The 26,487-nt window shown below is 43.7% G+C and overlaps 1 protein-coding gene across 1 annotated transcript in view; it reads left to right on the top strand.

The window, feature by feature from the left end:
- Positions 1-1,324: 1,324 nt before the first annotated feature.
- LOC141113382 (protein-glutamine gamma-glutamyltransferase E-like) overlaps positions 1,325-26,487 on the top strand; it is a 41,079-nt gene continuing 15,916 nt past the window's right edge. Inside the window, exons 1-8 of the mRNA XM_073606443.1 lie at positions 1,325-1,343; positions 2,475-2,648; positions 5,484-5,702; positions 6,814-6,935; positions 9,914-10,042; positions 11,339-11,510; positions 11,967-12,102; positions 26,106-26,209. Of these exons, the coding sequence (XP_073462544.1) occupies positions 1,325-1,343; positions 2,475-2,648; positions 5,484-5,702; positions 6,814-6,935; positions 9,914-10,042; positions 11,339-11,510; positions 11,967-12,102; positions 26,106-26,209 (1,075 nt within the window). The remainder of the gene's footprint in view (positions 1,344-2,474; positions 2,649-5,483; positions 5,703-6,813; positions 6,936-9,913; positions 10,043-11,338; positions 11,511-11,966; positions 12,103-26,105; positions 26,210-26,487) is intronic.

Below are 26,487 nucleotides of genomic sequence, written 5' to 3'. Positions count from 1 at the left end.
CCCGATTGCCCAGTTTTGCCGGGCGGTCCGCTATAGGAATAGTCCTGGTGGTTCCAAACTTCTTCCATTTACAGGTGATGAAGGCCACTGTGCTCATGGGGACTTTCAATGCTGCAGAGATTTTTCTGTACCCTTCTCCAGATCTGTGTCAAAAAACAATCCTGTTTTGGAGGTCTACAGACAATTCCTTGGACTTCATGGCTTGTTTTGTGCTCTGACATGCACTGTTAACTGTAGGACCTTATATAAACAGGCGTGTGCCTTTCCAAATCATGTCCAATCAACTGAATTTACCACAGGTGGACTCCAATCAAGTTGTAGAAACAGCTCGAGGATGATCAGTGGAAACGGGATGCACCTGAGTTTAATTTTGAGTGTCATGGCAAAGGCTGTGAATACTTATGTACATGTGATTTTTTTGTTTTTTATTTTTAATAAATTTGCAAAGAGTTCAAACAAACTTCTTTTAGGTTGTCATTTGGGGGTATTGTTTGTAGAACTTTGAGGAAAATAATGAATGTACTCAATTTTGGAATAAGGCTGTAACCTAGCAAAATGTGGATAAAGTGAAGCGCTGTGAATACTTTCCAGATGCACTGTAGATACCTCCTTCTGACTTCACCCTGGAATATGGTTGCCATCTCATCCCTTTAAACCCGAACACATATTTATTACACAGGTTCTGGGGTTGATTTATTGCATTTAAGGCACTAAGTGAGTTTAATTACCACCTTAATCAGCTACAGAACCTGTGTAATTAATATGTGATGGGGTTTACAGGGATGAGGTGGCAACCCTACCCTGGCATCACGTTTATGATCCAGAGTCCTGAAAAATACCCAGTATTTCCAGGTAGGGGAATCCTGTGGTCTTCTTAACGTTCTTCAAAAATTAATTTCGCACCACCTGAGCAGCCAAAATTGTGAAAAAGTGCTGCGCTAAAAATGAAGATGTATATAATGAACAGTGATAAGTCATATAAATAAATGAAGTGAAAAAAGGAAAGTCCAAATAAATATGCAAGTGAGATAAACAGTCCCAAATTATGCAAATATCACTGGGTCAGAATGATGGATGTCATAATGCTAATAGTTAAACGCACCGACACCTCATGTTCTCCGCCAACTGTGGCACAGTAAAACTCTTATTAAACTAAATGGACTCTTTGTGAAAAAAAGAGTCAAATGCGTTTATGTGTTAGTCGGGTCGCCTGTTCAAGATTAGAAGGCTCCACTTCAGGTTTTGCACCTCTCCATTTTAGGCAATTTAAGCTCACCTGGAACACCCATAGTCAGTGCTCTGCAACCTGGGGAGTGAAGCAATCATGCCTGGTGTAACGAAAGGTTAGTAAAGCGAAAAAACTGTGGGAAGGTTGTCTAGCAGTAGGTTAGCTAGGATTGCCAAGGTGTAGGAAGAGCTGAAGCATTGCTAGGTTTTGTTGAAAATATATTTTTCTATGAAGCACTGAGTGATAATGCAGTGTGAGTTTGTCCAGCTATTTGTCTGGGTAGTTGAAGTTGGTGAGGGTGGACGGGGTCTGACATAGATGTGTACCTGTAAATTGCACAAATAAACTTGCCTCTATTTGCCAAGACGCTACTAGCTGATACCTGTACCTAAAGAGGTTTCTCAACCCAAGGAGCATTATACTCACTACACATCTCCCAACTCACAGAATAGATTGATGTACAGTAGCTGCGTCTGATATGGTAGACCAAATTTGGTGTGAGATTAATACAATTCTGAATAACAAACTGGGTTTATCATCCCTCCTTTAAGGTGGTGTGTGTTTTTGTTTTTTTCTTTCAAAGCTCTTTTATATTCTTAACCTTAAAGCAGCACTGCATTATGTTGTGATCCAATGCATGTTCTGCTCTTACCCAATGCAGTCATTGTGTTGACTCTGTATTGAGCAACACATTCCAATGCAATGCTGTGAATGGTCCCTGACGGCTACTATTATGTTACATAGTAGGTGAGGTTGAAAAAAGACACCAGTGCATCAAGTCTAACCTATTACATACATGCATACATACCCTTCAAAAGGTGAATTTCTTGCAATGGCTCATTATGAGGGCTAAATCTTAAATTCTAAAATGTAGACTTGTTCTGAAACTTACCTGGCTTATAGCTTACAATGTTTTGGAGTGTGGCTCATATTTCCTCTTGACATTATTCAACGGAGGGCAAGAAGTAAAGTTCTAATTCTTTGAGGTATGTTTTTAGAAGATCATCCAGAATCCCCAACTTTTACAGCTCTCTGGTTGCTCTTCTGGCCTGCCTCCTTCCTGTTGCCCAGTGGGTTTCCCCCTTCAATGTATATGGAAGACAACAGAAATGTGGGGGGCAAATGGGGAGGGGGGAAAAAATGTACCCTGGTAGCTAATTAAAGCCTGGGATTTTTGGGGATACCAGAGTGCAGTGAGAATTGTTTAACATTCTAAAAAAGTACATTGGATGTTTTTGCTTTTTAGCCTTACAGGTTCTACACCTGGACCTTCAACGAGCCTCAAATACTATTGCACATAGGACCAATGAGTTCATGACTGAAAAGCTTGTTGTAAGGAGAGGTGAGCCATTCAGCATGAAAGTCATGTTCAACAGGGCTGTGCAACCTGAAGACAACCTGAAATGGTGGACTCAGACAGGTAATGCATTTGGTAGTAGTCAATGCTATAAAAATTACAATATGCAAACAGATTAAAATCATTAACTATGACAGGAGGGCAGGGAAGTACAGTAGTCCTGCCTGCTTAAACTGTAAAGTGTGGGGTTATTCTACATTTTAGAGTTGTCATGAGAGAGATGAAAGCAAATCTTTCAATGGGGACAAATGTTCTGGTTACAAGTGCCTTAGATGGGAATTAATCTCATTTTGGGGAGATTCTTGCGTCCTGTATGTTCAAGACCAGAAGACAAGGGAACTCTCCCTAGCTGAATCCATACAGCTAAAAAATAAACCTGATGTTTTTACTTTTCTATGTTATGTAAGTCTCGGCTATCCATGCACTGTAACACCTAATCAAGACAAATCACAAAAGCTTTTTCTGAGCGTGGTACGACCTCAAAGTATATGGTTTTTTTTTTTGTTATGGCTCTGCACTCTTTGTCCCGTTTTATAATTGTCAAAATCCCAAAATGGTGCCCCTAGAAAAGAGGGTAATCCAATGGGGACACTATTTCTGAGATTCCCCCAAGGAATCTCCTTAATTTACAGGGGTTCCCCTCACTTCCTGTTTCCTTATAGGAGAGGAAGTAAAGGGGAATCTCTGCAATGAGGGGGGGGGGGGGGGGGGCAGAGTTTTGGGGAGATTTTTAATGCTGATGCAGCTTTCCCTGTTCTGCACAAAGGGATGAAGGGCAATCTTGGGTGGGAGAGACTTAAAGTATTCAGAAAAACAAGAATTGCATGCATAATCTTGGTGGGGTGTGCACCTTGAACTTTTGTCATTAAGATAATTAGTATGCCTGGAAGCCCTTCGCTCACTGTTACCAGCAGATATGGGAAAGCAAGGCTGCACACACAAATGTCCCATTCCTGCTGATTGTCTGCAGGGCTCTATGGAGAGACAATCCAAAAAAATGGTCTGGTAGCATGAGTCGCAGGCCCCTCCTTTGCAGTGGTCAGCAGTTTGTCATGTGTTTTGAGGGCATCCCCCTCAAGTCTGCTGGCAACTAGGGATGGTCTGAACGGGCCCCTGTTCGGTTCAGACCAGAACTTTCGAACATCGCAAATGTTCGGACCCGAACACTTGACCCCATTAAAGTCAATGGGACCCGAACGTCAAATATCAAGTGCCCATTTTTAAGGCTTAAATGCAAGTAATTAGGCATACAATGGTTATAGGGGGACAAGGATCAATAGTTTGTGAAAAATGTCATTTTTAAGTGTCGTGTGGGGTGTTTTTTTAGGCTCTAAAAAAAAAAAAAAAAAAAAAAAATGATTCTATCCAATATAGTGCCAGGGGTGTCCCCTTAGTCTAACTGTAAAGTGGCAGATCTGTACCATGCCTAGAATCTGCTGCAGCAATAATTGAATTTATAAAGCCAACAAAAATGCCATTTTTCCTGCAAGCTGCCTTTATTCTGCTCAGCAACAGCTGGGGAGCCAGTGTGTATGAGGCCACAATGTAGTGCACTGGGAATAAGATTAGAGATTTTTTGGATACGTTCTGGTGTCATTTTGCATAGAAGTAACGGGTGCAGAATTACTCTTTGGGTGTCGGTGGCGCCTTCCCACCATAACCCTATATAGATAATCTTGATGAAAGCAAGACTTTGCTGTGCTGTAAAAAATTGCAATGATATGCACCTGTCGAACAGGTGCAGAAAAATTACTCTTTGGGTGTTGGGGCGCCTTCCCACCTTAACCCTATATAGGTGCCCTTGAAGGCAAAAAAAAATTGCAATGATATGCACCTGTCAGAAAAATTGGTCTTTGGGTGTTAATTGTGCCCATGAAACCCATACCAAAAACATTCTTCAACACCCTCAAAGCTAAGCAGCCTGCTGGCCCCCTTACAGTGCCAAGGGAACGTCCGCCTCTCTTTGTTCTCCCAGACATTATTGGAAGGGGGCGGTGTTTATAAGCAAATGTAAAGAAGATGAAATTTGTACGTAGATGCACTTTAATCAATGTAAAGAGGTGTTTGGTGCCCTTTAATTTGAGTAGTCACAACGCAATCAAATACAGTGTTCAAATGTCACTACACTGAAGCTATCAGAACTGTCCCTACTCTAGCTATATACTAATGTCAAGATTACTGACACGGTCTCACTACACTGAAACTATCTGAGCTGTCCCTACTGCTGGACACTATGCAAAGCTGAATGATGGTCCTCCCTACACTCGCACTATCCTAGACTGACACTAAACTAATATTCTACACTGACAATTGAAGCAAAATAGCACTGTATGGTACACTAACTGAACAGAGCCCTGTTCTATCTCTCCACACCAAAATCACACTGGCTGCCATTGAAAGAATACATTTATACTGTGGGGTGGGAATGAGCCATGATTGGATAAAGTCATGAAGACAGTGTCCAATCATGACTGACGGTGCTGTGCCCTGCTTGGCTGAAGCTTTCACTGCTTCAGCCAATCTGGGCTTGCAATGCATTGTACAAAACCACACCGTCGAATGACCTGTTTGTTCGACTGTTCGCTGAACGTCCAAACAATGAAAGTTTGGCCTGAACTAATGCTCGGGCCAAACTGTTCACCCATCGCTACTGGCAACTCAACTCCAATGCAAAGTATGTGGGGTGTTTTTTCTCGCGTGGTTTGTTTTCTTTTGTTTTTTGTTTGTTTTTCCAGTATGTGTGTATGTGTGTGAGAGAGATAGATAGAGATATATATATATATATATATATATATATATATATTCCAAATGAATAAGGTATAGTTTAATGCAGAATATTAAGTGTACAATAACTTCAACATCTACCAACAGAATTACTGTTATCTTGTAATTTAACAGGCCTCCCAAGCTCCAAAATAATACTTGGCTCCAGCAATGAAAAATCTTGGCATGCTACCTCCAAAACCAACATTGACCACTCCATGGTAATCACTATCAAGTCACCGGCTGATGCAGCTATTGGACGTTACCTTCTGGGTTTTCTGAGCAAGAGTGGAGAGAGTGATGTATTCCACAGCTGTGGGGCATACATGCTACTTTTCAACCCCTGGTGTGCAGGTATGTGCAAAATGCATACATCTAGTTAAGCTCTCTATACTAAAATATGTAATTGTTCCCTGGGTTATTTATGCAGCTGTTCCCTTTTTTCTATGCTAACCATTTAACAGGGTAAGGGAACAATGACAGGTTGTAAGAGGGAGGAAGCTGCAGAGCATCAGAATCTAAGTCACACACCTAAAAGTTCACAAATATACTCATTATTGTGTTAGTACAACAGGAAACCTAATATGTTGGACTTAAAGGGTTTGTTAACTTCACGCATGAAATGTGAACAAAGCCTATCCCTCTGTAGTCTGCACTTGGCACAATTTAAGAGCACCAAGCCCTTGTTCACATTGAACGTGGCTTTGAAATTGCACAATTTCAGTGTGGCTTCATACACAGATGTCTATTGAAGCCATGTCCAAAAATAGTACAGGAACTGCTATTGCACCGATTGGAACGGTGCCAATGCCTGCAATGGGCTGTGCCTTGTCAAATCGCTCCAATTTGAATGAGGGCTCATTGTCATTTCTGTCTGCTCCTCTATCAGCATGAATCATTCTGTTTTCAGTTTTCCTGACACCAAGAAAAAGGTAATGGGCAAGGATCTCCAGCACACAGCCTGTGATTGACATCAGCTCTTCCTAATATAGATATAGATATGTCTCTTCAGTAAGCTCCTGGAGTTCTTCTCGCTAATCTGCATAGTGTAACTTTGTTCTCCTCCTTCTCCTTTCTTCCCCCATAATTGTGCTTTGATGCAGCCATATAGGGAGCTAGGAGAATGGATGACACAAAACTTTCACACTGTGCCCCTCCAATTTTATTTTTTCCTGCTCTGCTAGATCCAGCCTTGTCAGACTGTGTAGTAGGTTCTCCGTCTCCAATTTTTCAGATTCAGCCTTCAGTTTATCATAAGTGAATCCTTTAGTAGCCTGTTTGAAATAAACCAACCAATGTCTAGAGGCCAATGACACTTAATGAATTTCCTTTGTAATTCGGTCAAATATTTGGCATGGTATTAGACCTAAAACATTCAGTTAAAGGTTTCACTCTACCACAAAGTATGTTATTGCTGAATTGCATGTAGTAATGTCCTCAATATTACTTTCCTTACCTCCACTAGATGACCCAGTGTACATGGAAGATGATGCTGCAAGGAAGGAGTATGTTCTTAATGAGAGTGGAACCATTTTCTTGGGAAATGCAAGTGAAAACCCTCCACAGAGACACTGGGATTTTGGCCAGGTAACATTTTAGGGGCCCACAATCTCTAACCTATTGGTTTAGGAGCTTTTTAAAGTGGTTTACAAGAACACCTGAAAAGCTGACAACCTGTGTTTCAAAACTGACTTTCACTTGTGACTGATGAACAAATCAGGCTAGGTCATCTTTCCTTGGTGGGTGTAAGATCTTTAGTTCATCAAAAGGGCTTCCTATATCTATCTATATCTGCTTTTGCTCTGACCTGGCGAGACAATAGGTGGTGGTCTTTGGTATGGTTTGTCATACTTTTTACTGCCCCCTGGCCATTCATGTGTATAAGCCAATCCATACTTGTGAATGCTTGCAGGCATTTACAAACTTGTTTATAATCCTGAGTAAATGCTGGTCATTTTTATAGATTTCACAAAGTATGTGCCACATGCAGATCAGGGGCAGATCCAGAGTCCAGTCTCGGAGGGGCACTGCCAGAACTTTTTTTTTTTTTTTTTTTTTTTTTTTTTTCCAATTAATCGGAAATGGCTGGTATTGGCGCTTCAATCATCACGGCACCATAGTTGTTATGGTGTCAGGATGATTGAAGAGCATTAGTTATATTACATTGTAATATGAAATGGTTCAACTCACCATAATGCAGAATTAGTGGGAGCCCTGAGTGTCTCTTGCCACATCACCTGCCACACGTCGCAGATTGTCACTTGCCACAAGTTGGGGCGGAGAAGGAATAATACTGGCGTTCTGCCACTGACAGTGGACGCTGCACATTTTAACTAGTCTGTCTAAACTATATCTAACTCTATCTGTGAAAACTCTAAACTGTCTGCAGCAACAACAGTTCCCCTATTTATGGCTCCTGTCATGTCGGCTCCGAGACTCGAGTCCGACGTGACCCTGACGTCACTCGTTGCTAGGCGCTAGCAACGAGTGCAGGGAAGAGGCTCCACCCACCTCTGGCTCCTGGTCAGTGTGGCGTAGCTGTAATAACACTAGACAAGTCTCTCTCAGCGCCACTGATCAGCTGATGTGAGAGACTCGGGCAGAGGCACGTCAGTGTAGTAGTGGGTTTTTTTTTTTTTTTTTTTTTTTTTTTTTGGGGGGGGGGGGGGGGGGGGCAATTTCCCTGATGCAGATAGTCATGATTGAGAGCACTGGGGGGGTGCTCCCTCAGTCAGTCTGCGTAAGACAAACATCAGCTTCTTAAAGTAGAAGTCAAGGCAATTGGATTCAATAGCCTGCAAAAAGCTAAGGCAGTTGCAATCCAAGCACAGTGGGGAATACATTTAATAAAGCTGAGAACTTTTCATAGTGTGAATATCTACCCTTGGCTTGATAGAGCCAGGCAGTCAGCCTTATCAAGTGGGGAAATTGACAATAGCAGCCAAGTAGGTTAACTTTGAGGTTGCGTCCCCTTTCAAATAAGTATACTCATCCTACCTGCTGGCCTGATATAAGTGATCATCTCTCCTGCACCAGATGCAGTTGTCTGAATCTGGCAGATGTAGCCTACTGAATGGTTTAGGGCCCGTGTGGGATTTGGCTGTAATTGCAGGGTACTTTTGACCTATGTAGTGCCCCCTGGTCTAAAGGCAGGATAATGCCTCCAGAGGCAGGGGGTGAGGACTGGGTCCATGGCTATAATTGGGGTGTTTTGAACAGGAATTGGATGCCAGTGTACTGTTAGTTAGGGAGCTCCTCACAAATGTACTTGCCCTGGTCAATTGCTAGAGATCCATTGATTTCTCCCTAAGTTTGGCCTTGTTGCTCTCTTCTACTACTAGGTGGCCAGGTACTTGGTGCTACTAGATGTGATAAGGGGCAACCCAAAGTCCAGATATGGGGTATCTCAGGCAAGTGTTTTCTTGAGTCCCTTGGCCTGCTGGTAGAATTTATATTTATATTTCGGGTGAGGTCAGGTGTTCTGTGCCACCTAGACGGCTGTCTGGTTGGACATGTGTTTGTACTGCTAGGCTGGAGATTGGGCCTATCCCGGGGCATCTGGCTGCCAGGCTGTGATAGCCTATCCAGAAGTAAGAGGGCAACTCAGGGTTGGGCTTGCGGCTTGCAGTCTAACCATAAGCGACGGTTCTGCCTGCAAGAGAACCGGTCAGAGGTAGAAGGGAAGCTGTCACCACGAAGGGACCAATCGCCTTTACCAGGGACCACCGTAAGTACCCGAAGCAAGTACCAGAGCAGCATTTTAACCGAATGGGCACGGAGAATCAGAAACGTCAGGGACCCAACCAGCGGAAGTGATGCTTGCCGAGTAGCCCTGTGAGTCAAGCTGGGGACTGATCCCGTCAGCGGGGTGAAGCTTGAGAAGTATCTGGAGTGCCAAGCTAGGGACCCAGCAGGGAAACGTGGGTGACTCTTGAGGGAGATGCTACTGCAAAGCTTTGTGGAGCTCCAGGGATTCAGAGTCAGTAAATTGGAGGTTCCAGTGAGACCAGGAGCTCAAGGGCTGAAGAACTACAAGTAGAAGTTGTAGTAAAGAGGACTGTAATGATTTGTGTTAGGAACTGTTAGACTGTTGCCAAAGGAGACAGAAATCTCACACATGCAGATGTGGCACCTTGCTGGGGGGGGGGGGGGGGCCCTTTCCCTGTACGGCTGTCCTCCTATTGAAGTCTGCCAATTGAAATTGCAACTGTTTAAGGGTATCTTGGCCCTAACCTCCTCCTTTCCCCCTCAAAATATAAAAAGGACTTCAGAGAAAAACCCTTTTACATCTAAGAAGTGTCTGGTGCCCATTAACTCTATCCACCTTGCACCCAGTATGCCACACAACCCACCACATACAGAAGGATGTCTATCTTTGGCCCTGAAAGTTCTCATCAGACTGGAGCAGGCTAGAGACTTTGCTACATATGCATTAAACGCGGGTAGGGGGAGGGAGCCAATACATACAGTGATCAGAAAATGGAATGAATTGATTGGGGAAAATGATTTTGTATTTTTAAACTTTTCATTCTGTTATAAAATTTGTGGGTTTTTATTTTTTTCAGTTTGAAAAAGACATTTTGGACATCTGCTTAAAAATGCTGGATTGTAGTAATGAGCACAGAAGAAGTGCTGCTCAAGATATCTCTCGCAGGGGAGACCCAGCCTATGTGTCAAGGATACTAAGTGCTATGGTGAGTACGCTGGAAGGGCCTAACCATACCCATAGGAAACTGTACTGCTGCTAGTAGACCCTAAAGCATGGGTACTCGACCTGTGGCCCTCCAGCTATCTTTGAACTACAAGTCCCATCATGTCTCTGCCTTTGGAAGTTATGCTTGTAACTATCAGCCTTGCAATGCCTCATGGGACTTGTTGTTTTGCAGCAGCTGGAGAGCCACAGGTTGGGCACCCATGACCTAAAGCATGAAAACATTAGGTAGGGTCTTGAAGGAAATGGCAAGTCTGGACAGCACTGGAGCAATCTGCAATTCCAACACTGCTCCTTTTGCCCATCATCCAACCCCTGTTCCTTGAGCCAAGGGCATCAAGAACCTGCCCCTTGGAGTGACCATGGACTTTCAGAAGAATGCTGCAGAGCAGCTATACGTAACATGGGCCTTTCTCTAAATCCTGCAAGAAGCAGTGCCATGTCATGCAAAAAAACAGGAAGCGCCACCTGAGTAGTTTTAAGAATGAACAGATTTAACTGCAAGGTTAAAAACGCTCACAGAAACAATGTATAAAACAGGCTCAGCTGGGGGGGGGCGCTTCGGTCTATCTTACGGACATCGCACCTTTAGAAGGAGCTGTAGCTCGCAGTGTGTAGCCTGTCCACTAGTGACTCTTCTGGTGTGTATCCTGGCCCTCCCGGTTTCTCCTAGATGCCTTTTAGCTTCACAGCACCAGTGTTCTGTGTGCAGCACAATGTCCATTTTCTCACAGCGCGGCCAAAGTTTTCACACTTGGCTCCAAGACACACAGCGGGAGATGCCCGCAGACTGTGTAATCCAGGCACTGACTACAGTGAGGCTGCGATTATGGGCACAGTGAATCTGAGTTTATGATGTGTGACGTCCGGCTTCGGCCGTTGCCATAATGGTGCTAAATCAGCTAAAAGTAGTTGGATCTGTGCGTTTTATAATTAACTGAAATGAGTCGCTTAATCAAACGTGAAAATTTTAATCAGTAACAGCCCTAATAGATATAGATAGTATGTGTCTGGCTTTCCTTATTTTGATTTCCATACTCTTTCCTGTCTCAGACTTTTTATAGCCTATTTTCAGTTGCCCATGAATACATGTGATGACTCATAGGGCTTCCATTGCATATGATCAGTGTTTTGTGCCAGTTACCTCCATTTCTTGTTTTGGTCCATGTCATGCAAAGACGCCTAGAAACATGTTAGGTGTGTATATAAATTTAGAAATTTGGCTGTTCATGGGCTCTGGGCTTCAGCAAAATGTAACCTTTTCGCTCCTGTTTTTTAGGTTAACAGTCCAGGTGACAATGGAGTTATTGTTGGAAATTGGAGTGGGGATTATAGTGGAGGAGAAGAACCCACAAAATGGAATGGAAGCACATACATTCTACGTAAATGGTCTGAAAGTGGACCTGTCAGATATGGACAATGCTGGGTGTATGCAGGAGTCCTTTGCACTGGTTTGTACATGTGTGGGCTTTTTAACACAAGTCCTGCAATAAAACATCTGCACATCAGTTATGGTTTAATTGGGATAAACTCCTATCAATTTATGCCTGTTGGCGATCCTGGCATTTGAACAAAACCACTGCTGTTTATCTTTTAAATGTTATGGAAGATCAAAATCTGCTTCCATGAAGAAGCAGATATGCTTGACAGGCCTGCAGTCGACTTGCATTAGCAATTTGCTGATCACTAATGCAATGCTTTACAGGCTCCTGCAACAAAGTAATAAATGCTGCTTTTTTTTTTTTTTTTTTTTCCCAATGACCCAAAATAAACTTAAATACCAATGTGGATTTTGTCTCCTTGAACATAAGGTCAATTTCTACGCAGTATGTACATGTTTTATCTGGATTGATTTATGCTCTGTTTTCTTAGAAATGAAACTGGCTATTTACATGTTTTTCTCTTAGTGCTCAGATGTCTTGGAATCCCTGCACGTGTAGTCACAAACTTTGCTTCTGCTCATGACACTGATGGAAATCTCATTGTTGATCGGTACTTTGATGAGAATGGCAGAGAATTGCCTGATACAGCAGACAGTGTATGGTAAGATGGGATCTTTTTGTATTGTGCTCTGGGTATAGCACCACTAACAGAATTGGTTATAGTTGGAATGGAATACAACATAACTTAATGTTTAATGGCACTGTACAAACTTCTCAAATTCATGTACAGTCATTATGCATTTGTGATTGATGCAACTAATGAAAACCTTGGTTCAGGATCACATTAAGGTGGTGATATATATCTATATATATTTTTTTTTTTTTTTTTTTTTTTTTTTTTTGCTCAGAGGAAACATCTGTCATGTGTGTATTTACCGTTGACAGAGTATATCCCAAACTTTTGTGTTGTACCTAGAAAAGTAATAGAAGTTAAACCTTCCCATGGGGACAGTAGTTCTGGGGGCCCTAAGATTTCCCTTCAATTTCATGGATTTCATTTGTTGGCTATGGCGCAGGAAGCAAGGTAAGTCACCCCAATGGGGGACAGATGGTAAAAACAAACCTTACAGGGGTTATAACCTTTCCCTAATCTATGCAAAATGAAGATAAATTTTGCCTAAAGTTCTAATTTAAATACACCAATGAATTTACAGGTGAGCCATCTGACCTGAAACATTTGATATCTTTCTAGCTAGTCCTGAAACTTGCATACCTCTGCCACACAGCACAACAATTCTCCTGTCAGAGGGCCAGACAATGATCAAAATTCAGGTAAATCTACACAGGACTCTCTTCTGACAGCAGCAATGTGCTGTTTTTCTTCCCAAAGCATGATGTAAAAAAACAGTACATCACTTAATAAAATCAGCACACACAGTAAGACTAACATGATGTTGGGCATACATTTAACCCAGTGGTGCATTTTTATTTTTTCCCCAGTTGTCTTTCAGGACAGCCCTTGAGAGATGGAGTCCCTCCCATCGACCCAGGAAACACATTGCCAAACAGTTCAAAAGGCGGTCCCTGGTCAGTCATTTGTGTTTCCTCCTTCGGAGGAACATGTTGCCAGGAACCAGGTCAGAAGGACTCTATCTCTCAGGGGCTGCCTGAGGGGAGCGGAGCCGCACAGGGGGACCGGGTCCTATCCAGAGGTCTCCAGGTTAGTCCTACTTCATTTTTCTGGGCTCGGGTACCGGCTGGCAGGAGCAGACCCGTTTGCTGCATGTTTCCCCCCCCCCCCAAAGAAGCAGTGTAGATGGTTTCTTCCATCTCAGCTCCATGCTATAATGGCGGTGGGGGTCAGACGCAGAGCGTCATTTCCGGCGGAACCGCATCATCGCTGTGTGCCGAGACTTCCGGTTCCGGGTCTCTGGAGGCACAAAGAGGAATGGAAAAGCCCATGCTGGGCCTACAAATCCGGACTAGCGGCGGGATCCGGAGCTCGAGAGGGGGACCATGGAGGCTAATCCCCAGGACACTCCGGTGGATGCAGGCACCAGCCAAACACAGGTAGGCTGCTGGGCAAGCCCTTACTGTGTTTATTTCTGGGGGTTTGTTGTAAGGCTGGGATTGGTAGTACCCCATGGTGGTGGTTATCTCAGTCCCGGGTTTATGCAGCAGTGGTGGCAGCACAGGTGTTTTTCTAGTGAAGGTTAAAAGGATTTTGATGCTAAAAATCGTTTATTCTTTATTTCAGGCTAAGGAGGCCCCAAGGGAAGACAAGTCAGGGCACTTTTTGTGGCCTAATTGTGGAAATAAGTTTGTCCTCAGGCTCTAACAAAGCCTTATGCAAGCAGTGTATTGCAGGCTTACTTAAAACAGAGGCAGACTCTCCCTTAGCGAAATTCCTTGGCTCCTTTTAAGGATGAGATAGCATCAACCTTTAAATCTCTCCGCGTTAATCGCAGATATAAGCACGTCTGCTTCCACCAGTAAAGCAGCTGCAATTCCCTCCTCACCATGCCTTACAACACCCAGTTCTGGGGAGCCCCATACAGTCAGGGAGCATAGCCCCATGTTGGTTAGCCCTGAATCCTCTGACGCAGACTCAGATCAGGAGGAGGATCAGGTTGTAGCTAACAAAGCGGCAAAATACAAGCTGTCTCTTGAGGAAGTAGATGAGCTGTTGAGCGCTATTTATGATGCGCTGGAAATTGATGCGGAAGAAACTCAATTGACCAGACATGATAAAATGTATTAGGCTCTGGGGAAAGAGCTAAGGTATTCCTATACATAAAGTGCTTTCTGACCTTGTCCGCAAGGAGGGGACCGAGCCAGATAAAGTGTTCTTTCCAAATTCCCTTAAAAGGAGATTCCCCTTTGATTGGAGCCCAGAGGCAGTCTGGAATAAAAATCCTAAACTAGACGCCCCTCCTATCTCAAAACAGTCTGACCTTTCTTTTGAGGATATGGGTCATTTAAAGGACCCAATGGACCGGAAAACAGACATGGTCTTAAAGAGGGCCTGGGATGCTTCTATGGCAGGCTTAAAACCAGCTCTAGCCACTTGTGTTGCCAGGAATCTGGAGTTCTGGTTATCTCAACTAGAACACCTAAAGGCAGGCACGCCTAGGGGGGAGCTCTTGAAAACCTTCCCTATGCTTTTTAAGGCGACAAGTTTCATCTGACGCTTCCACTGATGCCATAAAATTTACAGTTAAAACTGCGGTGCTTTCTGTTGCAGCCAGGAGGTCAGTATGGATGAAAACTTGGGGGGGAGACACGGCATCTAAAACACGCCTGTGCAGTGTCCCCTTTATAGGAGACTTAGTCTTTGGGCCTGAACTAGATACCACCTTGGAAAGAATGTCGGATAAAAAGAACCTTTCCCATTAAAAAAAAAAAAAAAAAAAAAAAATTTCTAAGAATTTTTTTCATCCCTCAAAGGAACCCTCCAAGTCAGAAGGAGTTCAAACCCAAAAAGTACTGGACAGGACAAAAAGGGAAAGGGAAAATTGGTCATACTTTTTAACCGCCCTAATTGAAACCCTAAACGCCAGTGACATCAGGGTTCCGGTGGGAGGAAGGTTGGTGAATTTTCTCCCACAGTGGTAAAAGATGACCTCAAACTAGTTTGTCTTAAACATTATAAAAAGAGGGTATGTGCTGGAATTTCACAGCGATCCACCCTCAAAGTTTCTTGTGACAGCTTCCAAGACACTCAGAAAAGGCCAAGGCCTTACCTCTGTTAATAGGGGAAATGGTGGATCAAGAGGTATTGACACCAGTCCCTATTAAGGAACGGGGGATGGTTTTTACTCGCACATTTTTGTGGTTAAAAAAGCAGTCTTGAAAGTTCAGACTAATCATGAACCTCCGACCTCTGAACTGCTCCATCCGATACAAAAAATTCCGGATGGAGTCCACTTACTCTATAAGGAATCTTCTCCAAAAAGAGGTGTTCATGGCTACCCTGGATTTAAGGGACACCTATCTGCATATCCCAATAAGGAAGGAATGCCAGAAATTTCTTCGGATGGCGATCCAGATAGACACCAAAATTTATCATTTACAGTGCAGAGCACTTCCCTTCAGACTGTCATCCTCCCTGAGAATCTTTACCAGGGTTCTCGGAGGCATTAGTTCCATTAAGACTACAGTCAGTCTCGATTAGTCCGTATCTAGACGACTTACTCCTCACGGCCCATTTGGAGAAATGACTCCGTCGGGACCTAGAGTTGACACAGCTCAGTCTGAGTCAGTTGGGGTGGATAATCAGTCTGGAAAAGTCCAAGACTACCCCAACACAGGAAATTCTGTACTTGGGGTACAAGATCCTGTCAGTAGAGCAGAGGATAGTCCTGCCGGAAGAAAAGATATTGAATCTGCAGCAGAGAATGTCTTCAAAGCAGCGCCAAATGTACAGTGAGGGAGGTGATGTCGGTCTTGGGACTTATGACAGCAGCCATTCCAGCTGTACAATGGGCCAGGTTCCACCAAAGAGACCTTCAGAGGTTTCTGTTGGAACAGTTAAGACAGGGATCTGGAAGAAGAGATTTCAATACCCACCAGAATAAAGCGCTCCCTCTGGTGGAAGGAGACAGAGAATTTAAACAAAGGGGTTCTCTGGATCTCTCCTGTCGCATCCATACTAACTACGGATGCGAGCAGCTGGGGCTGGGGAGCCCACCTCAACTCAGACTGGGCACAGGGCAGGTGGACGTCAGGAGAAGCTTCTCTCGTCCAATTGGAAGGAGCTAACAGCTGTCCTCAGGGCTCTGCTATTCTTTCAGAATACAATACAAGGTCATCATCTACAGGTCCACTCAGACAATATGACGGCTGTAGCTTATCTAAACGAGCAAGGAGGCACCAGAAGTCATCGACTAATGTTGGTGGCCAGTCGCATATTTCAATGGGCAGAATCCAATCTGGCATCCATCTCTGCAATACACCTGAAAGGGGAGCTGAACAACACTGCAGATTTCTTGAGTCGACAACGAGTGTCAAATCAAGAATGGTCTCTAAACCCGGAGGTGTTCAACTACATAGCAGATTACTGGGGAAAACTAGTAGTGGACCTGTTTGCAAACAAGGAGAATGCAAAAGTTCCAAATTTTTGCTTGCTATACCCAGATCAGCCCTGGGCAGTAGACGCCTTACAGACCCCATGGACCTTCAGCTTGGCATATGCATTTATTCCGCTAAAACCCTCGGGATGAGGTGAAGCAAAGTGTCTAGTGGCGGAAACGTGTTTAATCTTAGTGGCACTGTTTTGGCCCAAGAGACCATGGTTCACAACGTTGCTACGGTTGACAGACCAGCCTCCTCAGAAGGTCTGGTCTGCAGGGAAGCCTCAGTCTCAGGGACCTCTTTCATCCACAAATATCCATGCTGAACCTCTCAGCGTGGTTACTGAAGAGGAAATATTGAGGAGCAAGGGCCTGACAGTGATTCAGACCCTGCTACAGAGTAGAAAACCTGTCACTCAAGCCATTTACAGGAAGGTCTGGAGGAAATTTAACAGCTGGTTGAACAGCCGAGATGAGGTAAACATGGATACAGCAAATATCTTCGTTTCTCCAGGAGGGGATAGACAAAGGGCTAACTCCTAGTACTATTAAGGTCCAGATAGCGGCCTTAACCACTTAAGGACCGCCTAACGCCGATTTACGTCGGCAAGGCGGCACGGGCAGGCAAAATCACGTACATGTACGTGATTTGCCTCTCGCGGGTGGGGGGTCCGATCGGACCCCCCCCCCCGGTGCCCGAAGCGGTCCCGTTCTGTTCCCCGGCGATCCGAGATGAGGGGGAGGCCATCTGTTCGTGGCCCCCCCCCCTCGCGATCGCCGCCGGCCAATGGGAACACTCCTTTGCTGCTGTATGCTAAACAGCAGCAAAGGAAATGATGTCATCTCCCCTCGGCTCGGTATTTTCCGTTCCAGCGCCGAGGGGAGAAGACATCAATGTGAGTGAAAACACACTACACAACACAGTAGAACATGCCAGGCATACAAAACACCCCGATTCCCCCCCCCCCCCCCCCCCCCCCGTCACAAACTGACACCAGCAGGTTTTTTTTTTTTTTTTCTGATTACTGCATAGTGTCAGTTTGTGACAGTTACAGTGTTGGGACAGTGAGTATTTCCCCCCTTTAGGTCTAGGGTACCCCCCTAACCCCCCCTAATAAAGTTTTAACCCCTTGATCACCCCCTGTCACCAGTGTTGCTAAGCGATCATTTTTCTGATCGCTGTATTAGTGTCGCTGGTGACGCTAGTTAGTGAGGTAAATATTTAGGTTCGCCGTCAGCGTTTTATAGTGACAGGGACCCCCATATACTACCTAATAAATGTTTTAACCCCTTGATTGCCCCCTAGTTAACCCTTTCACCACTGATCACCGTATAACCGTTACGGGTGACGCAGGTTAGTTCGTTTATTTTTTATAGTGTCAGGGCACCCGCCGTTTATTACCTAATAAAGGTTTAGCCCCCTGATCGCCCGGCGGTGATATGCGTCGCCCCAGGCAGCGTCAGATTAGCGCCAGTACCGCTAACACCCACGCACGCAGCATGCGCCTCCCTTAGTGGTATAGTATCTGAACGGATCAATATCTGATCTGATCAGATCTATACTAGCGTCCCCAGCAGTTTAGGGTTCCCAAAAACACAGTGTTAGCGGGATCAGCCCAGATACCCGCTAGCACCTGCGTTTTGCCCCTCCGCCCGGCCCACCCAAGTGCAGTATCGATCGATCACTGTCACTTACAAAACACTAAACGCATAACTGCAGCGTTCACAGAGTCAGGCCTGATCCCTGCGATCGCTAACAGTTTTTTTGGTAGCATTTTGGTGAACTGGCAAGCAAGCACCAGGCAGCGTCAGGTTAGCGCCAGTACCGCTAACACCCACGCACGCACCGTACACCTCCCTTAGTGGTATAGTATCTGATCGGATCAATATCTGATCCGATCAGATCTATACTAGCGTCCCCAGCAGTTTAGGGTTCCCAAAAACGCAGTGTTAGTGGGATCAGCCCAGATACCTGCTAGCACCTGCGTTGTGCCCCTCCGCCCGGCCCAGCCCAGCCCACCCAAGTGCAGTATCGATCGATCACTGACACTTACAAGGCACTAAACGCATAACTGCAGCGTTCGCAGAGTCAGGCCTGATCCCTGCGATCGCTAACAGTTTTTTTGGTAGCATTTTGGTGAACTAGCAAGCACCGGCCCCAGGCAGCGTCAGGTTAGCGCCAGTACCACTAACACCCACGCACGCAGCATACGCCTCCTTTAGTGGTATAGTATCTGAACGGATCAATATCTGATCCGATCAGATCAGATCTATACTAGCGTCCCCAGCAGTTTAGGGTTCCCAAAAACGCAGTGTTAGCGGGATCAGCCCAGATACCTGCTAGCACCTGCGTTTTGCCCCTCCGCCCGGCCCAGTCCAGCCCACCCAAGTGCAGTATCGATCGATCACTGTCACTTACAAAACACTAAACGCATAACTGCAGCGTTCGCAGAGTCAGGCCTGATCCCTGCGATCGCTAACAGTTTTTTTGGAAGCTTTTTATTGAACTGGCAAGCACCAGCGGCCTAGTACACCCCGGTCGTAGTCAAACCAGCACTGCAGTAACACTTGGTGACGTGGCGAGTCCCATAAGTGCAGTTCAAGCTGGTGAGGTGACAAGCACAAGTAGTGTCCCGCTGCCACCAAAAAGACAAACACAGGCCCGTCGTGCCCATAGTGCCCTTCCTGCTGCATTCGCCAATCCTAATTGGGAACCCACCACTTCTGCAGCGCCCGTACTTCCCCCATTCACATCCCCCAACGAAATGCAGTCGGCTGCATGAGAGGCATTTTTATGTGCTCCCGAGTACCCCTACCCAACGAACCCCCCCCAAAAAGATGTTGTGTCTGCAGCAAACGCGGATATAGGCGTGACACCCGCTATTATTGTCCCTCCTGTCCTGACAATCCTGGTCTTTGCATTGGTGAATGTTTTGAACGCTACCATACACTAGTTGAGTATTAGCGTAGGGTACAGCATTGCACAGACTAGGCACACTTTCACAGGGTCTCCCAAGATGCCATCGCATTTTGAGAGACCCGAACCTGGAACCGGTTACAGTTATAAAAGTTAGTTACAAAAAAAGTGTAAAAAAAAAAAAAAAATATATATAAAATAAAAAAAAATAGTTGTCGTTTTATTGTTCTCTCTCTCTCTATTCTCTCTCTCTATTGTTCTGCTCTTTTTTTACTGTATTCTATTCTGCAGTGTTTTATTGTTATTGTTATTATGTTTTATCATGTTTGTTTTTCAGGTATGTAATTATTTATACTTTATTGTTTACTGTGCTTTATTGTTAACCATTTTTTTGTCTTCAGGTACGCCATTCACAACTTTGAGTGGTTATACCAGAATGATGCCTGCAGGTTTAGGTATCATCTTGGTATCATTCTTTTCAGCCAGCGGTCGGCTTTCATGTAAAAGCAATCCTAGCGGCTAATTAGCCTCTAGACTGCCTTTACAAGCCGTGGGAGGGAATGCCCCCCCCCCCCCACCGTCTTCCGTGTTTTTCTCTGGCTCTCCTGTCTCAACAGGGAACCTGAGAATGCAGCCGGTGATTCAGCCAGCTGACCATAGAGCTGATCAGAGACAAGAGTGGCTCCAAACATCTCTATGGCCTAAGAAACCGGAAGCTACGAGCATTTTATGACTTAGATTTCGCCGGATGTAAATAGCGCCATTGGGAAATTGGGGAAGCATTTTATCACACTGATCTTGGTGTGGTCAGATGCTTTGAGGGCAGAGGAGAGATCTAGGGTCTAATAGACCCCAATTTTTTCAAAAAAGAGTACCTGTCACTACCTATTGCTATCATAGGGGATATTTACATTCCCCGAGATAACAATAAAAATGATTTAAAAAAAAAAAAAAATGAAAGGAACAGTTTAAAAATAAGATAAAAAAGCAAAAAAATAATAAAGAAAAAAAAAAAAAAAAAAGCACCCCTGTCGCCCCCTGCTCTTGCGCTAAGGCGAACGCAAGCGGCGGTCTATCGTCAAACGTAAACAGCAATTGCACCATGCATGTGAGGTATCGCCGCGAAGGTCAGATCGAGGGCAGTAATTTTTGCAGTAGACCTCCTCTGTAGATCTAAAGTGGTAACCTGTAAAGGCTTTTAAAGGCTTTTAAAAATGTATTTATTTTGTTGCCACTGCACGTTTGTGCGCAATTGTAAAGCATGTCATGTTTGGTATCCATGTACTCGGTCTAAGATCATCTTTTTTATTTCATCAAACATTTGGGCAATATAGTGTGTTTTAGTGCATTAAAATTTAAAAAAGTGTGTTTTTTCCCCAAAAAATGCGTTTGAAAAATCGCTGCGCAAATACTGTGTGAAAAAAAAAAAATGAAACACCCACCATTTTAATCTGTAGGGCATTTGCTTTAAAAAAATATATAATGTTTGGGGGTTCAAAGTAATTTTCTTGCAAAAAAAAAAAAAACTTTTTCATGTAAACAATAAGTGTCAGAAAGGGCTTTGTCTTCAAGTGGTTAGAAGAGTGGGTGATGTGTGACATAAGCTTCTAAATGTTGTGCATAAAATGCCAGGACAGTTCAAAACCCCCCCAAATGACCCCATTTTGGAAAGTAGACACCCCAAGCTATTTGCTGAGAGGCATGTCGAGTCCATGGAATATTTTATATTGCGACACAAGTTGCGGGAAAGAGACAAATTTTTTTTTTTTTTTTTTTGCACAAAGTTGTCACTAAATGATATATTGCTCAAACATGCCATGGGAATATGTGAAATTACACCCCAAAATACATTCTGCTGCTTCTCCTGAGTACGGGGATACCATATGTGTGAGACTTTTTGGGAGCCTAGCCGTGTACGGGACCCCGAAAACCAAGCACTGCCTTCAGGCTTTCTAAGGGGCGTGAATTTTTTTTTCACTCTTCACTGCCTATCACAGTTTCGGAGGCCATGGAATGCCCAGGTGGCACAAAACCCCCCCAAATGACCCCATTTTGGAAAGTAGACACCCCAAGCTATTTGCTGAGAGGTATAGTGAGTATTTTGCAGACCTCACTTTTTGTCACAAAGTTTTGAAATTTGAAAAAAAAAAAAGTTTTTTCTTGTCTTTCTTCATTTTCAAAAACAAATGAGAGCTGCAAAATACTCACCATGCCTCTCAGCAAATAGCTTGGGGTGTCTACTTTCCAAAATGGGGTCATTTGGGGGGGGTTTGTGCCACCTGGGCATTCCATGGCCTCCGAAACGGTGTTAGGCAGTGAAGAGTAAAATCAAAAATTCACGCCCTTAAAAACGCTGAAGGCGGTGATTGGTTTTCGGGGCCCCGTACGCGGCTAGGCTCCCAAAAAGTCCCACACATGTGGTATCCCCATACTCAGGAGAAGCAGCTAAATGTATTTTGGGGTGCAATTCCACATAGGCCCATGGCCTGTGTGAGCAATATATCATTTAGTGACAACTTTGTGCAAAAAAAAAAAAAAAAAAAAAGTGTCACTTTCCCGCAACTTGTGTCAAAATATAAAATATTCCATGGACTCAATATGCCTCTCAGCAAATAGCTTGGGGTGTCTACTTTCCAAAATGGGGTCATTTGGGGGGGGGGTTGTGCCACCTGGGCATTCCATGGCCTCCGAAACTGTGATAGGCAGTGAAGAGTGAAATCAAAAAGTTACACCCTTAGAAATCCTGAAGGCGGTGATTGGTTTTCGGGGTCCCATACGCGGCTAGGCTCCCAAAAAGTCCCACACATGTGGTATCCCCGTACTCAGGAGAAGTAGCTGAATATATTTTGGGGTGCAATTCCACATAGGCCCATGGCCTGTGTGAGCAATATATCATTTAGTGACAACTTTTTGTAAATATTTTTTTTTTTTTTTTTTTGTCATTATTCAATCACTTGGGACAAAAAAAATAAATATTCAATGGGTTCAACATGCCTATCAGCAATTTCCTTGGGGTGTCTACTTTCCAAAATGGGGTCATTTGGGGGGGTTTTGTACTGCCCTGCCATTTTAGCACCTCAAGAAATGACATAGGCAGTCATAAACTAAAAGCTGTGTAAATTCCAGAAAATGTACCCTAGTTTGTAGACGCTATAACTTTTGCGCAAACCAATAAATATACGCTTATTGACATTTTTTTTACCAAAGACATGTGGCCGAATACATTTTGGCCTAAATGTATGACTAAAATTGAGTTTATTGGATTTTTTTTATAACAAAAAGTAGAAAATATCATTTTTTTTCAAAATTTTCGGTCTTTTTCCGTTTATAGCGCAAAAAATAAAAACTGCAGAAGTGATCAAATACCATCAAAAGAAAGCTCTATTTGTGGGAAGAAAAGGACGCAAATTTCGTTTGGGTACAGCATTGCATAACCGCGCAATTAGCAGTTAAAGCGACGCAGTGCCAAATTGGAAAAAGACCTCTGGTCCTTAGGCAGCATAATGGTCCGGGGCTCAAGTGGTTAAGTGTATACTTGGAGAAAAGGTTGCAAGAAGATCCTTTCATTGCTAGGTTCTGTAAAGCAATCTCCAGACGCAAACCAGTTAGAGTTAACATAGATCCCAGGATGGGGCTATCAGTCGTTTAAGGCATTTTTGGGGTCGCCTTTTGAACCTCTCTAAGACTGGTCACTTTCAAGACAGTACTAGTGGCAATCACTTCAGCACACAGAGTTAGTGAAATCCAAGCCCTGTCAGAGCCATTCCTCCAAATTCTAGAAGACAGTCATCCTAAAAACAGACCCTGGGTTCTTACCAAAGGTAGCATCTAATTTCCATAGGTCACAAGATATTGTCCTTCCTCCTTTGTCAGAAGGCTTCAAACAAGAAAGAAAAGCGTTTTCATTAGATGTGAGGAGGTGTATCTTAGGATAACCAATCCATTCAGAATCTCAGATTCACTTTTTGTTTTTCCGGACAACGTAAGGGGCAAAAAGCTTCTAAAGTCACCATAGCTAGGTGGATTAGGCTAGCTATAGCAGAGGGTTATAAGACAGTAAACAAAGATCCCCCTGGGGGTATTAAAGCCCACTCCACAAGGGCATTATCAGCATCCTGGGCAGAAAGAGCTGGTGCCACCCCGGAGCAAATATGTAAAGCAGCCACGTGGTCAAGCTTTTCCACCTTTACAAGGCATTATCAACTAGACTTAACCCCTTCCCGCCGACCGTACGCAGATATGCTTTCCGGGGTTATACTGGGATGATGCCTGCAGCTGCAGGCATCATCCCGGTACCGTTTACAGCAGGCGATCGGCTACCCGTGTATAACAACCGATGCGGCTAAAAGCCGCTCGGTTGTTATACCGGAGGAGCGGGAGGGGACCCCCGATCCCTCCATAAAGAGTACCTGTCACCACCTATTACTGTCACAAGGGATGTTTACATTCCTTGTGACAGCAATAAAAGTAAAAAAAAAAAAATTTTAAACACAATTTATAAAGTAGAAAAAAAAAAAAAAATTTTTAAAGTGCCCCTGTCCCCGCGAGCTCGCGCAGCGAAGAAAACGCATATGGAAGTTGCGCCCGCATATGTAAACGGTGTTCAAACCACACGTGAGGTATCGCTGCGATCGTCAGAGCGAGAGCAATAATTCTAGCCCTAGACCTCCTCTGTAGCTCAAACCTGTTAACCGTAAAAAAATTTTAAAGCGTCGCCTATGGAAATTCATAGGTACCGTAGTTTGTCGCCATTCCACGAGTGCGTGCAATTATAAAGGGTGACATGTTTAGTATCTATTTACTCGGCGTAACATCTTTCACATTATACAAAAAAATTGGTAACTTTACTGTTTGGATTTTTTTAAAATTCATGAAAGTGTCACTTTTCCAAAAATTTGCATTTAAAACACCGCTGCACAAATACCGTGTGATAAAAAATATTGCAACAATCGCCATTTGATTCTCTGCTAAAAAATATATATATATATGTATATGTATATGTATATGTATATGTATATGTATATGTATATGTATATGTATATGTATATGTATATGTATATGTATATGTATATGTATATGTATATGTATATGTATATGTATATGTATATGTATATGTATATGTATATGTATATGTATATGTATATGTATATGTATATGTATATGTATATGTATATGTATATGTATATGTATATGTATATGTATATGTATATGTATATGTATATGTATATGTACTCTAAGTAATTTTCTAGCAAAAAATACGGATTTTAACTTGTAAACACCAAATTTCAAAAATAGGCTTAGTCATGAAAGGGTTCATGTCCAGTCAGGATCAGGCTTTTGGGAGAAAAGTTCTCCAAGCCGCCCCCCCCCCCCCCTCCCCTCCAATCTGGTGAGTACTTGGGGATCCTCTCAAGGGCTGTCCTGGAAGACAAATGGGGAAAACTGGAGTTAGACTTACCGGTAACTCCTTTTCCAGTGGTCTTCCAGGACAACACGATCCCACCCTTTTTTTGATAATGTACTAATATTACCTGTTATGTTTTTGCAGTTCCATCCTTCGGTTCTTGGTAAATAAATGACTAGGGACCTGAGGGGACCGCCTTTTGAACTGTTTGGCAATGTGTTTCCTGGGTCGATGGGAGGGACTCCTCTCAAGGGCTGTCCTGGAAGACCACTGGAAAAGGATTTACTGGTAAGTCTAACTCCAGTTGTTGGTTTTTGGGGGGGTGTGCAAACCACCTGCTGCAATGCGTGACCCCCCCCCCGTCACGGGCAGCACCTTGCCCAAGGGTGTTCTCACCAATGCCTGGGACCAGGCAGCAGCTGTGGTCATGTATGTAATCAAACATCAAGGGGAGTCTCCACTGTCAGAATTCCATAGCACAACGGGGTGGATTGCCCCATCCACCTGTAGGTGGGTAAATCTGAATTTTAACCCACTGGCTGAATGAAGAAGCTGAACTATGTATGGCCAGTGTTAAGCTGGCCATACATTATACAATTTTCTTATTCAATTTCCTTTAGCTCTACCTTCAATTATGTAGTTTAAGGGCCAGCCTGATTGCATACAATTTGAAACTGTTTAGGTTTGACTTTTTTTTTTTTTTTTTATATGCTTTTGGAAAAGCTAAAAGAAAATTATACAAGGAAATTGTATAATGTGGTGCCAGTTTATTAAGAGGGGGAAAAAAAAAAAAATCCCTGCAGAGCATATAATGTAAGCCAAGCTCAGTTTTGGTTGCAGCCTAGCTGTTGAAGCAAATGCCAACATGCATCATGCATGTGGGCCTAATAAAATATTCCTATCTAAGTTTATCCTTCTGCCAGAAAAAAGTGTTAAAAAAAAAAACACTTTATTGTGATTATGCACATTTACAAGCATGGCACTGAGCATTTAACTCCTTCTGCTGAACAAAATATTAATGCTTTCTGGCTGCTAGAATAAATGTGCACATAAGCTCTTCCAAAAACAGCTTTGTGTGGGGGATAGATTTCTGTAGGCTTGTAACAGCATTTAATGTCTGCATGAGGCCAAAAGATAACTAGGAATGTGCCAACATAAAGCAGGGTGCCTAAAAAGGGTAAGTGCAAGTTGTAAACATGAATCTTTAACTGCTTTTTGTGATTGTCTTATGGAGGGCAAAAATATTTAAATGTTAAATTCAATTTTAACAGGAACTTCCATGTGTGGGATGAAGGTTGGTTTGTCAGAAAAGATATTGGATCCAAATATGATGGCTGGCAAGTTGTGGACGCAACTCCACAAGAAAAAAGCGACGGTGGGGAAACCATACATAACATTTCTCTCTTGCAAAAAATCAGATGTTGTACTTTTAAAGGGCTAGAGCCTCTTTAAAGCTTTTGTAAAATGACTGTATACTCCTGGCTCTAAACCTTCTCTCCTTGGGTTTCCTGCCAGGGCTTTGGCTCCTCATGTCCCCCTTGGCAAGCTGCTTGCTATGAGGGAACACCTGTGGGAAGGGGGGGACTTAATGACAAGTTGGGCTGTCTCACTTGACAGTACAGCTCAGCCCCACCCTCATGCGCTCTGCTCACA

This window comes from Aquarana catesbeiana, linkage group LG12 (genome assembly GCF_042186555.1).
Source record: "Aquarana catesbeiana isolate 2022-GZ linkage group LG12, ASM4218655v1, whole genome shotgun sequence".
In the NCBI taxonomy this organism is placed as follows: Eukaryota; Metazoa; Chordata; class Amphibia; order Anura; family Ranidae; genus Aquarana; species Aquarana catesbeiana.
Note: the sequence above shows the minus strand (reverse complement) of the source record. Positions and strands in the feature narration are given on the sequence as shown.